The 13,387-nt window shown below is 56.3% G+C and overlaps 1 protein-coding gene across 1 annotated transcript; it reads right to left on the reverse strand.

Moving 5' to 3' along the window:
• Positions 1 to 890: 890 nt before the first annotated feature.
• Positions 891 to 11,939, reverse strand: KLF15 (Kruppel like factor 15). The gene is made up of 3 exons (XM_021695087.2): positions 11,872 to 11,939; positions 9,717 to 10,817; positions 891 to 1,999 (listed from the first exon to the last, which is right to left on the reverse strand). Exons 2-3 carry the CDS (start codon positions 10,790 to 10,792, stop codon positions 1,831 to 1,833), a joined length of 1,245 nt encoding a protein of 414 aa, XP_021550762.1. The 5' UTR covers positions 10,793 to 10,817; positions 11,872 to 11,939; the 3' UTR covers positions 891 to 1,830.
• Positions 11,940 to 13,387: the final 1,448 nt, after the last annotated feature.

Here is a 13,387-nt window from a genome sequence, read left to right on the forward strand (position 1 = left end):
TGCCCAACTTCAGCCACCCAGTTGAGCTCCCTTGCTAGCTCACGGCCTCTCCTTGTTCTCTGGCTCCCACTGTCCCCAGCTTCCAACCCACCCAGGACAGGTGGAAGCATTCAGACTTCCACTGTGCAAGCATATGGTGGAGATCCCAAAAATCTGGGGGAGTTCAGGAGGACTTGTCTCCGCAGAACTCAGAGTAGCTCGGATGGGTGGAGGAGGCAGCCTCATTGCACGTACTGGCCTCTCCAAGGCTCCTCTCTACCAGTCAGCACTCAGTCCACTTACAATGTCCTGGGTAGGTGGGAATAACATGCCATTTCCTAAAGGGAGTCTCCTCGGCACACCATGCATACAGTAGGTGCACAGTAGATGCTTGAAGGCCTGCACAGGGAGCACTGAGTGAGGGTCTCCAACAATGCATCAGAGTAGCACTGATCACTGTGGGCCTGGCCTAGCCTGTGCTAGCCTCCCACAGGTGACGCCGGGATGGGGGCTGGATTTGGGTTTGTGGAGAGAGGGGAGGGAGCCCTCCAGGAAACTGCTGTGAGCAAAAACCCAGCAGCCGGCACGGAGGTGGGGTTGCTTTGAGAAGCCTGCACTGCTGCGCCTGGGGCTGAATCCCAAAGGGGTCTTCATGTCCCTCTGGGTACAAATCAAGGTCCCCCAAATGCTGCAAACACAGACACAGAGACTCAGCCCTCAGACCTCAGAATAACCTCCATTTCCTGGCAAACAGAGGAAAACATGAATGCCATAAGGTTATTGAGTTCTTTTTTCTTTTTATTGGCAAAGTAAATATATTTTTATGAAGGACCAAAGAAAATATACATAATTGTAACATATGTACACCAGCTTTATAGATTTTTTAATTTCAAATTTACACAAATGTTGATATGTTATTAAAAGATATTTTATTTAGATGTACCTATGTACAGCTTATTTACATACATTCATAGGATGTGAAATAAACCTGTCAAAACAAGCTAGTTCATTTGATATTAATTTCTAGACAAAATAAGGAATGCATTTCTAAATCAGGATTTGGAGGCTCTATCTAGTTCTCCTACACGCAATGCAGCCTACTCCCCTCTCTTCCCCAAGGTGACCCTGGAGGCTGGTGTCTGGATTTGTCTGGAAACGGGATGAGGGGATGAGCCATGTTGGGTACAAATGCTCTGGGGCTAGCCTGCATCTGTCTGTCTGCCCTGCACTTTAACTCAAGCACATGCATTGCCAGGCCCCCAAAGAGGGGGCTTCTCAGCCTAATTCCACATCTGCCCAGGGGCCAGGTTCTGCACCCCTGACTGCCCTGCTCATACCCTCTGGTAGTCAAGCTGAGCGGGAGATCTTGGACAAAGCCACCCTCACACCACAGTGCAGCCTTGGACTTCTGGCCTACTTCCTTCTTCCCAGCATGGCTCCCTCTGGGAACTGACATTTCAAAACTGCACATTACTTCTTCTGAGCAAAAAAGTGCCAGCCTTGGCCCAGGCAGGGAGCCCAGTGGGAGAAGGTCCAGGCTCCCAGGCCGCTGCAGCACAGGCCGGCCCACGGGAAGGCACGATGGCACGAAGGCGGGGAGGCCGGCCTGCAGCCTGCAGCCCGGGTGCTAGGGGCCCAGCCCCCAGGGGCGCGGGTGTGGCTCTAGGTCTTCCTAGGAAAGGCAGCGGGCTGGGGGCTCTGGGTTCCCGCCTCCCAGGCAAGCCCCCGTCTTCCTGCACCTCCCAGGCCTCAGAAAGTGGGTTGGCAACATTGTCACGTCCCTCTGAAGAGGCAAATAAATTATTGCTACAAAATAACGGGGCGGGGGAGGGGGCGGGGGCTGGCGGGCGCTCAGTTCACTGCGCGCACCGAGCGGCTGCTCCGGGGAAAGCGGTGCACCTTGATGTGCTTGGAGAGGTGGTCGCTCCGCGCGAACTTCTTCTCGCACACAGGACACTGGTAGGGCTTCACGCCCGAGTGCGAGCGCCGGTGCCGCGACAGCTCGTCCGAGCGGGAGAACCTGCGGGACACGCACGGGCCGCGCGGTCAGCGAGGCCCGCCCCGCCAGGCGCCCACCCAGAAGGCAGCCGGCAGGTGCAGGGCTCTACCCAGCCGGGCAGGCGCGGCAGGCGCAGCAGGCGCGGCAGGCGCGGCCCCAACACTTCTCTGGGTCCTGAGTTACTTCTGAATCCACTGGTGAAAAGTCACTGTCCCCCGCCCCCCGCCCCCCAGGGTGGAAAGAACTGTCAGTAAAAGCCTCAGTGGTGGCACAGCGGTCCGTTCTTGGGCATCTGGGCCTGTGAGCAGTGGTAAATATTCTGATAGGCTGTCAAGCCCACCAGAGCCCAGGATTTACTCTCCACAGCATCCTCCCTCTCCCCTTCCGGTGGTGAGCTGCAGGATCACCCTGGCCCTGACTGCCGCTAGCTGCACCCCATGCTGCCCCCTAGGCAGCACTTGGGGTTCTAGGAAGGTCTGAAGGAGGAAGCCCCTCCTGAGGGGAAAGCGAAGCCTGGGAGAGCTATCTCTTCCCCAGCACTGCAGGGAGCCCCTGGCTCCTCTCCCTTGTCTTCATTTCAGCTGAGGCAGGGTCTTCAGAATTGAGGCCCCCCCCCCACACTCCTGGTCACTGCTTTCCTGAAGGCTGGGTCCCCTACGCTGTCACCAGACAAAACCACACCACTGCAAGATACTTCTGAAACTTTAAATGGTTCACCTGCCACCTCCCTCCTTTGGCCTCAGCCTGCCTGAAAGCAAGCGCTCCCACAGCCCAGAGGCCACTGAGAGTGAGCAGCTGCTAACGGGAGAGGTAAGGGTCCCAGCTGGGCCACAGGGCTCAGACTGCTGCCACTGATTTCAGGGATTTGAAGCTCCCCCTACCCCATGACCCTCATCCTGACAATGAGATCCCACTCCCCACACATACATACTGTTCTCCACCGTGCTCTACCTTGGTCCATTGACCCATCCTTGGTCCGTCTTGCCACAGGACATTTGCACATACCGTTCCCTCCATCTGAAATGCTCTTCCCTCCCCTCTTCTTGCTCCCTCCCCCCATCCCTTAGAGCTCAGCTCAAATGTCACTTCCTCAAGAAAGCCTTCCAGGACTGCATCCCATTCTAGGCTCCTGCGACACAAAATGCATCTCACTTTCTTGGCCCCACCACTGCTGTAATTTTAAATTCGTTTTCAACTTCTGATGAATGTCAGTCTGTGCCATTAGACCATCAGCACCATGAGGAAAGACATGTGTCTCATTCCCTGTGATCCATCCCACAAGCAGCCCAGGGCCTGGCATATGGCAGGTGCCCAATAAGTGCATTTACATGAAAGCATGGATACAGCAAGCACCCACGGGAGGATGTAGGGCTGTCACAGGGAATTCTTCTCAAGTCTCATCACCTGCACACACAAACACGTGTGCACACCACACAATGCACACGTACACACCCCTATATAAATGCCACACATGTGCACGTCACAAACATGGGTGCACCGCACACGTGTCCACTCTACATGTGTGCACACACACGCACGTACACAGTCACATCACATGAGGGTGCACATGCACATACATGAACACATGTGTGCACACACACACACACACACACACACACAGGTCCAGCAGCCCCTCCCTGAACCTGTGGCCACACAGCAAGAGGTAGGTTAGCTGGTACAGCTGTCCCCAAACCAGCCAATGGGTAGCCTACCTCTTGCCTGACCCTGTGGGTGGAGGCCTTCCTTAATCCCACAGCCTGCCAAGGACTAGAAGGAACATGCCCTGGGGAAGGCGCAGCTGGGGAGTAGAAAGGCCTGAGCACCAGATAGGGAGCCTGCCCAGAAGCACAGAGGACAGGCAGCTCAGCCTGGCTCAGCTACTCCAGGGCCCAGGGCCTTGTCCTGACAGCACAGCCAGGTTTCTGCGCTCGGAGGCTGGCACCCCACATCATCCCCCAGAGCTCCAATCGAGGCTGGCACAGAGCAACGCTCTCAGCATATGTCTGAAATAATGGAAGCCGGACTGGCCCACTTTCCAGATGAGGAAATTGAGGCTCCGAGTGATGAGGGCCTGATCCAGCATCCCCAGCACGGCAGAGCAAAGGTCCTGGCGCAGCGCCCTGCCATGCCCTGCGTCCCCGCCCCCCGTGACTGCAGAGCGCCTGGTCTCCTCCACATTGCCAGGTTAGGTGGTGTGTGTCACTGGAGCCCTGAGCCAGTGAGGAAGTGGCATCAATGCACCCTGGAGGTCAGAGCCCCAACCCTGCTCCCAGGCCAGGGCCACCTGCCCCCAGCAGGAGTTGAACATACACCTTCTGAACAGGTGGGCCTGCCCAGGGCAGGGGCAAGCAGGAAGCCACAGAAACAACGCCACCAGCAATAGCCTTTGCTGAGCCCTTTCTGGGCACCAGGATCAGTCCCAGAGAACTGACAATACCACAGCAAGGGCTCAACAAGGACAAGGGGCTTGCCGGGTCACACAACCAGCAGAATGGTTGGATCCTTTCAGGTCCCCACCCCACCAGGAGCCCTGCGTGATCCTGAGCAAGCTTGGGAACCCTCTCGGGCCTGTATCCTTACTCATGCAGTGAAGACCTTGGGATTTTGCCCACCTTCTGGGACTTGTCTCAGAGGCCAAAGGAGTTGACACAAAGACCACAGTGGCCCTCCAGCATGGGGACACTGAGGGAGAGCCAGGCCTGAGAACAAGTTGTCCCAACCTGCAAGCCTCTTCCCTGCTGCCTCAGGATCCTGTGACCTGAGAGGTCCATCCCTGGGAATTGAGCCCTCAGAAGACCCCTACCTCACACCCTCACACACATTCTCCCAGACAGCAGCCACTGGAGGAGCCTGAAGGCCACACAGTGGGAGTGAGGCCACGTGGCTAAGATTCAGGCCTTGCAGGCAGTGAGCTCTGCTACTTGGTGACCTGGGCAAGTCACCAAGCTCTCTGAGGCTCAGTTTCCCCACCTGGAGACAGGGAACTGACAGCTCTGCCTCACAGGACTGTGAGGATTGTAAAAGGCACTGAGTGTTTATAACAGTGCTCAGCACATGGCAGTCATTCAATGACTGTGAGCTCTGATTACCTGCAAGGAGCTCAGTGCAGCAATGTCCAGGGGCACATGGGACAGCACCATGACTCCTGCTGCTGAGGTGCAGGAGAGGGAGGCAGCCAACACGACAGCCCCACAACTGGCACACACCGCACCTTTGTGCAAAGCGTCCCTTCCATCAGCCAGAAAGCCATTACTGTAAATAGTCAGGTCTCAAGGACCGCAATGGGAATGGTGCTCCCTGGAATAGTGGTACAGTGCATAACCCTCCCAACACCACTTGGGGGCTCTGCCAAGTGCAGGGAAGAAGTAAGAGAATGCCTCCTTGAACAGGACCAGCAGTGACACAGGGGCCAAGAGAGCAGGCCAGGAGCGGACCACTGGGTCTGAATCCTGTCCCTGCCCCATCCTGGCCCTGGGGCCTCAGGCCTGCAACCACCCTTCTCTGGGCCTCCAGGTCCACTGGGAATGACCACAGTACCTGCCACAGAGGACTGCTAAAAGTTACTAGTATTCCTATTAGCTGTGGAAGGAGGGTATTCTTTCTGGATGGAACAGCTTGGCCATTCCGGAACAGGACGTTCTGCTGCCGTGAACAAAGGGGGCCTGTGTCTGAGAGTGTAGCAAGGAAACTTCTAGGAAGGCAGGCAAACAGCCACTTCCCAGACAGTTAGATCAGGATAGGAAAAGTCTGGTTTGAGCCCCATCAAGGATGCCAGAACCACGTCCCAAGAGAGGAGGGGACAAGGAATATTGGGTTCAGGACCAAAAGCAAAAGGAAGTGGGGGCTGGTTACCTGGCAAATGATGCCCTGGGTGGGGGGGGAGGGGAGGACACCATTCATTTCACAGAGGGGCACAGGACACAGTGCCAGGGCCGGAACCAGCCCAGCAGGATAAAGAGCAAACTGTTCACTGGGGCCACCAGGAAGAGAGGCAGCCTTGGGCATGGGAAGCTCCCCATATGAAAAGGCAGGCAAGTATGCAGGGGTGCTGCCTGAAGAGCAGCTGCAGGTGGAGATCCTATTTCCCACCACTTGCACAGGCCACCTCCCATGGGAGGTTTGCCCTGGGCGCTAGAGAGAGGTCCTGAGTCTGGGTGGAGGAGGTCAGGGCGGGGGCAAACAGCCTGGGCTGAACTCCTGACCTGCTACTCACTAGCTGTGTGACCAAGGAGAACTTACTTAACTGTTCTGTGCCTCAAATTCCTCCTCTGTAAATGGGGACAGCATACTGATGCCTACCTTGTAGACTTGTTTGGGGCATTAAATGAGCTGCTTTGGAACATTCAGAGCATGCATCAGGACCTACTGTTATTGCCGTTGTTGTGGTTGGCTCTTTTCCCCTAGCCCAGAAGCATGACACCTGAAAGAGCTTCTGGCCTCATGGGGGAGAGAGGACACCCAGCCATTATAGTACCAGGCACACAGGGAGAGAGGATGAGGGAAAGGCCAGCCGAGTAGCTACAGGGGTCAAGTTTCCAGGTGGGAAAGGTATGTCCACCAGACTGCTGGTGGGTCAGTGTGGCGCTGAGGCACCTGCCCGAGGGCACACCCAGAGCCATGCCCACTAGCTCCATCCCTGTGGGCTCTCTGGGAAATGCACACTGGTGCCTCCGTGTCATGGAGTTGTTGTAAGGACTCAACGAGCTTATCTATGTGACACATGTAGAACAAAGCAGGGGCCATCACAAGACCAACTACCATTGCCATCAGGAGGAAAGTGGTGAAGACAGAGGGTGCAGAGAGGGCACAGAGAGGGTGGGGGCCTGAGTGGGAGCCTACATTGTGGAAGGGAGGTTGGCAAGCAGATCGTACCAGAATGAGAAGTTTGGATAGGAATCTAAGTGTGCCAAAGCACATGAAAAGGCCAGAATAGCCTCATAAGGTAATGAGTTTCTCATGGCAGGAAGTACACAAGCAAGGGTAGGGATTTGTGGAAGGTTAGAGCAGTGCCCAGCACAGAGTAAGTGATTGGAAAATATGGCGCCTGTCATCATCACTACTACTGCTGTCCTGTCCAGACCAAGCTGCCCCAAAGCTGATCTGTCTTCCCGCCCAACTACTGCAAGGGCTCCCTCCACATACAAGGGACATGCACATCTGTGCACAATTCCAGGGGCTCAGGATTTCTGAAGGCCAACCAAGGACTCTTGCATTCTCAGAGAAATAGCTCTCCCAAAAGGGAGGCACCTTCAGCTCCCTGTGCCTCCATCACCTGTAACCCCCCAAAGGCCAGACCCTATTCCAGGGGAACATTGGGAGAAGCTGGGGAGGCCCTTTGAAGGCCTAGGAGTGGCTGGAGGCAGGGATGGCTCCATGGTCAGCTCCACAGGGACCTCGCCATGCCAGGCACACACCAGCCTTCCCCTGCAAGAGGGTCCTGGGCAAGAAGACCAGTTCCAAGGCCCACACAGTGGCAAAGCTGAATCCCCTCCACAAATCCCACCCCCACTTGCTTGCACGCCTCCTACCATGGGGAACTCACCACCTCCAGAGGCTACTGTGTTGGGGCTGAGATCTGCCTCCCTAAGATGCATTCTGGGCTGAGCATTCCATCTGCTCTCTGGGACAGCCCAGAAGGCAGGTCCCCTCCTCCTGGGGGGAATGGGACAAGTGGGCAACCTTACCAAGGACCACACCCTTCCACCCCGTGGCCCTACCCAGACTCATCCTGACTGCAGGGGCCACTCGCCAAGAGTCAGCAGTGGCCAGGGGACAGTGCCCAGGAAGGTGAGCCCATCATGAGTTGAGCCAGTGCCCTGTCCAGCCAGATGCTCAATCCCTCCACAGCCCTGTCCCCCACCAAAAGGAAAATGCATCCAAGAAGAGTCCCTGTGAGTCTGGGGTACCTCCAAAATGGCACCCTTCTCAGACTCTGCCCTTGTATGAGTAACAGTACCACCAATGAGAAGGGGGTGGTGCTGAGTGCCCCTCCACTCCTGACCTGGTACGGAGCAGGCCCTCCACTTCACAGATGAGGAAACTGAGGCTTGGCCAGGGGGGACCTCCCCGAGGGCACACAGCAAGTTGGAGGCTGACCTAGGCTGAGGCTCCCCGCCATTGTTGCCAGCTATCACCTACCCAGGGTGTCACAATGCCCCTCCCTTCTACAGTTGAGCGCCTGTCTCTATGGCCCCAGGATCTTGGCTTCTCTTCCCACACCCAAGCTCTGACCACCCACACTACATACCGACCACCGCGCTGGGCCTCACAAGTGGTCCCACAGGTGCACCTGTCACCCCAAGGCCCACTCAGCAGACTGTGGCGGGAGGCCCAGAGAGGGATGTGACGTTAACACTGTGCCCACTCTTGCAGAAGCCACGTGGGCCTGTCTGACAGGTGCCTTTGGGGGGCAGCGGCTGGGTGAGACCCTTCCTCGGGAAGGGCCTCCATAACCCCAGAGCTGTTTGGGAAAAGTGCCTTCCTTGGCCAGCCCAGCCCTCCATGGAAAGAGGCTGCAGCATCGCACTGGATATCGGCGCGCTCTCAGAGGAGTCTGCTCCAGAAAACAGAAGCTGCCGACTGCTCCCCATTGGTCACGCCCACACAGATGCACACACGCGGACGAGGTACCCAAACACGTGGGGTTATGCCAACCGCCAAGACGCACACTAAGAAAGCAAAACATGTACCCACGTGCACACGCACAGCTGCACGCCCACTGTGAGGTCCGCACACAAATGAGCGTGCCACGTGGCTCTCACACTCACAAGGCAGCGGCCGCACAGCACAGCCTGGGAACGTGGGGAGCGCAGGCCACCCTCCCAGGGGGGCCACGTTCCTCCAGGGTCGGCATCCTAAAGACTGGGGAGAGCCCAGCCGTGGTACCCCCGAGCACGGGAGCTCCTGGCTGCCTGCATTTCAGGAAAAGGTGCACAAGCCCACCTGGGGGCCCATCCAGCTCTGCCACCCGCTGGCTGCATAGCCCTGAGCAAGACCCCTGTCCTTTGAGAGCTGGTTTCCCCTGCTGAACCCCATGGAGTGGAGTCTGGAAGGACTCCTCCACCTTTACTTCAGCACGCCCCGCCTGGTCCTCCCCTCTTGGCTGTCCTTTGAAGTTCCCCAAATACACCTTCAAGTACCCCCAGGGGCGCAAGGACCAGGCCCAGTCCACGAGTCCGTGAACATCTACAAGCGAAGCTGGTCCCTCTGGCGGGAACAGCGGCGTTTCCAGAATGTGACTTCTCTGACACAGGACCCTCTGGGCTCGAATCCCATTTACAACATGGTGTGGCCTTGGGCAAGTTACCTAGCCAGTCTGAGCCTGTTCCCGCAGCTGAAAGGTGGTAGTCAGGGTAGTACTCACCCTTAGGGGTGCTGTGAGGCACAGAGGGGGCCGTGTGCACATGGCCACAGCCCCTCTGATACACAGCCCTCACTCCACCTTTCTAAAATAGCCGCCCTTGTTACTAAGAAGAGAGCCCTTCTGCCATGGCCCAGCTCCTCACCGTCAGCATGAGCCGCAGCAAGCCTTACCTGGTCATTGTGAAACCGGAGACCAGTTGGTTTCAGGCTTTAGTGATCACTAGGGACAAGGAAAGCTCTGGGCAGCCATGCCAGCTCAGACCCCACTCCCCCTTCCTAATCAGCCTTATCTCATGGTGAGCCAGGCCTTGACACCCAGGGGAACAGAGACGAGCCGGTCATGCTCAGCACCCGGCCCGTCACCTGTCATACTGACCTCCAGCCGCAGCCCGGCCAGGTGCAGGCAAAGGGCTTCTCGCCTGTGTGCCGGCGCAAGTGGGCCTTGAGGTGGCTGCTTTTGGTGTACATCTTGCTGCAGCCGGGGAAAGTACATTTGTGCATTTTGATGAGTTCTGCTGCAGGATTCTTGGGGAACTTCTGGCCCACGAGTAGGCCGGTGGGGCCAGGCCCCAGGGGTCCCGACCCAACGGGCTTGGCAGCGATGGGCACAGGGGCGATACGCACGAACTTGGAGGACAGGTTCACATTGGAAGAGGGCACCACCTGGGGCACAAGTGCAAAGGTCTGACCCTGGATATTGACCAGAAGCTGGGCCACCTTGACACTTTCTGGGGCCTGCCCAGGGGAGGCAGGCTCCGTGCCTGATTCCTGCTTCACCTGCACAGGCTGGATCTGCAGCAGCACAGGGATGGGGCCATCAGATGCGGGCCCCCCACCTGGGCTCTGGCTGCCACCCACACTGGCACTGCCCAGAGGGGGGGTGCAGCGCTCTCTCCCACCGGACCCAGGATGGAGTTGGCTCTTATGGGGCCCTGCTGAGAACTGGCCGCAGGCCTCCGAGTCCTTGCTGTTGCTCTCTGGGGCTTCCTTGACCCCCAGCTCCATGTTCTCCTCTAGAAACTCTTCAATCTCCTCCAGGGTGGGCTGGAAGGGCCTTGGGACATCATCGGGGTCGCCCACAGGAAATTCAGGGAAGCAGAAATGCTCTCCCTTCCCAGGTGCCGGTGCCCTCCGCCAGGCCCCCCAGGCCATGGGACCACTGCTGGCCCCGATGCCACTGCCACCACCACTGCCCAGTGTGGCCTGGGACAGCAGGAAGTCCAAGATGCTGTCCTGGCCTTCAGCACCCGGGCCACCACCGTAGCAGGAGCAGACGGCCTGTGAGTCTGGGCTGGCACAGGAGCAGAGACTGGAGGCGTCGCTGTCATCCTCTGAGAGGGGCGAGGGCAGCCTGTGGTATGCCTGCCCACTGGCCAGCCTGCTGCCCAGATAGCCAATCGGGCATTTCAGCGACGAGAAGGTCTCGTCTACTGGCATCAAGTGGTCCACCATGCTGGCCTGGCCGTGCCGTCGGCGGCTGCAGAGAGGAACAAAGGAGGCCTGATCAGGAGGATGGCATGCTCACCTGCCACCTCGTAGGCCTGTGCCTCCACCCCGCTGCCCACCCACAGTCTCCCACTGCCAAATGCCTGGATCCTGTCTCCATCCCATCCCATGGGAGAACTCTGTCTGCAAGAGTGTTTTCCAAAATTGCACCACCTATTTGCAAAAGAGCACTCTCCAAGCCCATTGCACAATCCAGGGTACTTTTGGTTTCAAACAGGTTTTCCAGAACAATTTGGGAAAGAACACCCATGTACCTGTGAATGATTGAGCGTGGGTGCATGTGAGCAAGAAAGGACGGAAGGAGGCTCTCTGTATCCTGAAATGGCCAAGGTTGGGGAACCCCGTCCAGCTAACTGGAGTGGCTGCATTGCTGAGGACACCTGACCTCAGCTTCATTCTTGTTGAGTCACTGGAAGGGGGTAGGAGAATGGCCATTTGCCCTCTGACCCCTGTGGTTGTTGGAGCCTGGGTAGGGTTGCCAGACTGAGCAAATAAAACTATAGGCCACCCAATTAAATTTGATTTTCAGGTTTAAAAAACAAGCAACTTGTAAATAAGTATATCCCAAATATTAAATGTGCCATGCTCATATTAAAAAATTATTTTATCGGATATTGAACCTTAACTTGGCAGTCAATAGTTTAATCAGGCAAGTCTAATTTGTGGCAAAAAAAAAAAAAATAGGTTAGAGACCGCATATGCGCCTGTCCTCACAGGCTGTTTCCCCATCTGAAGCGGGGCAGCTCATCCACCCTCCCATTCTCAGACCCCTCCAGCCTCACCTGCCTCCTCTGTGAAATGGGAAAGGCAGAGACAGAACAAAATGCTCTCAACTGTACCCAGACACTTTACTGAGGCTTTACCACTGTGTGGACAGGACCCTGCTGCACGGTGATAACTCACGAGTGCAAAAGTGGACCCAGGTCCCAGAGCACCTGCACGACCACTACCCCATTCTGACTTCATAGCCACCTAGTGGGATGGGAGATAAGATGCCCTTGGCCTGTACCCCATGGAGCACTCACCACCTCAGGAAGGCCCAGCTAACTCCCGTCTCCCCACTAGACCATGAATTCCATGAGGGCAGGCTAGGCTGCTGGGTCTCCACTGTGTTCCCAGCTTCTGGCGTGGCAGCTGGTGCCCAGGAGGGGCTCAGAGAATATCAACAGAGAAGAGAGGGGACATCTGTGTCCTCTGAAGGCCATGCGAGGTCTGGTGTTCAAGGAAAGTCAACAGTGTACGGCTGTAATGGGGCCACCTCTGTGGACCTTTGTCCCCACCCAGTGACCAGTGAGGTTCGGGAAAAGGGAACATTCTATATCTGAAACCAGAGATTCTCTGCTTCCTGTCACCACTCTGCACCCACCCCTATGCTCTGTCTCGAGGACTACTCCTGGAACTGGCACACAGCACTATCCAACAGTCAACGAGCCAACAAGCCTGGCCAGGGACAGAGACCTCTCAGGGCCAGCTAGGATCATCATCAGCTGTGCACTCCCCAAATCTCAGTTTCCCCACCTGTTCCAGGCCCCAATGACCTCAGTTCCCCCCTAATCCAGGAAGCTTCATGGAGCTCCAGGAAAGTAAGGCAAGGTAGATGCCCTTGGCAAGTCTGCGCCCCAGGGCAGTTTTACCAGGAGGACATTTGGCTCTTTGATTATAAATACTCATCTGAGGATTTAAAACTGGGAGTTTCAAAATATACACTAGTCACCAAATCAGGTGCTGAGAAGGAATGAAAGTGCCAGATAATGGGAAGGGCAACGAGCCCACACTGCCCTAGGCCCCACCACCACTCCTTTCACCCACCCTCTGAGCAGGAAGCTCTGCAACTTAGATGGGCAGCCTCAGGCAGGTGGCAACCTCTTTGTGTCTGTGTCTTGGTCTGTTGGGTGGGGTTGCTGCCAGTGGTACCTAGTTCCCAGGTTGCTGAAAGAGTTCAATGAGCTAACGCAAGTTGAACACTTACTACAGGGGCTGGCACACACAGACGTTGGTCAGTACCAGCCATTAGGATTAACCTCCAAATAGGTGAACACATGGTCTTTCTGTCCCTCCACTGTGATCCTAAGGAATCAGGGGGCTCCAACCTTCCTGGAACCTAGGAACAGGCCTTCACTGGTGGTAAGAGGCAGATCAGGCCATGTTCTTGCCCACTTAAAACTCTCCCCTGAAATGTGATCACCAACTAAATATTACATGATAATAAAGAATTAGTTAATATTTTTAAGTGTGATGATGGTATTATAGTTGATAACGGAGATATTCACAGATGAAATGGTATAAAAAGAAAGAACAGGGGAAATAAGAAAGTATAGTAGGGTAGGGTAGGAGAAATGTGACCCCCTCTTCTCCCAGAAGCCATGCATCTGGGCCTTGCCCATCTCTCCCAGACCTCACCTTCACCTGCTCCACTCCACACTGGCTGTGCCCTCTCTGTGGGTCCCACTTCCCCCAGTGCTCCCAGTGGGAGTGCCTTATTTAGATCTCAGCTCTGAGGTCACTGCGGGAAGGGGGACCCACAGCCCCCAGGCACCGAGA

Source organism: Neomonachus schauinslandi, chromosome 1 (genome assembly GCF_002201575.2).
Source record: "Neomonachus schauinslandi chromosome 1, ASM220157v2, whole genome shotgun sequence".
NCBI classification, from domain to species: domain Eukaryota; kingdom Metazoa; phylum Chordata; class Mammalia; order Carnivora; family Phocidae; genus Neomonachus; species Neomonachus schauinslandi.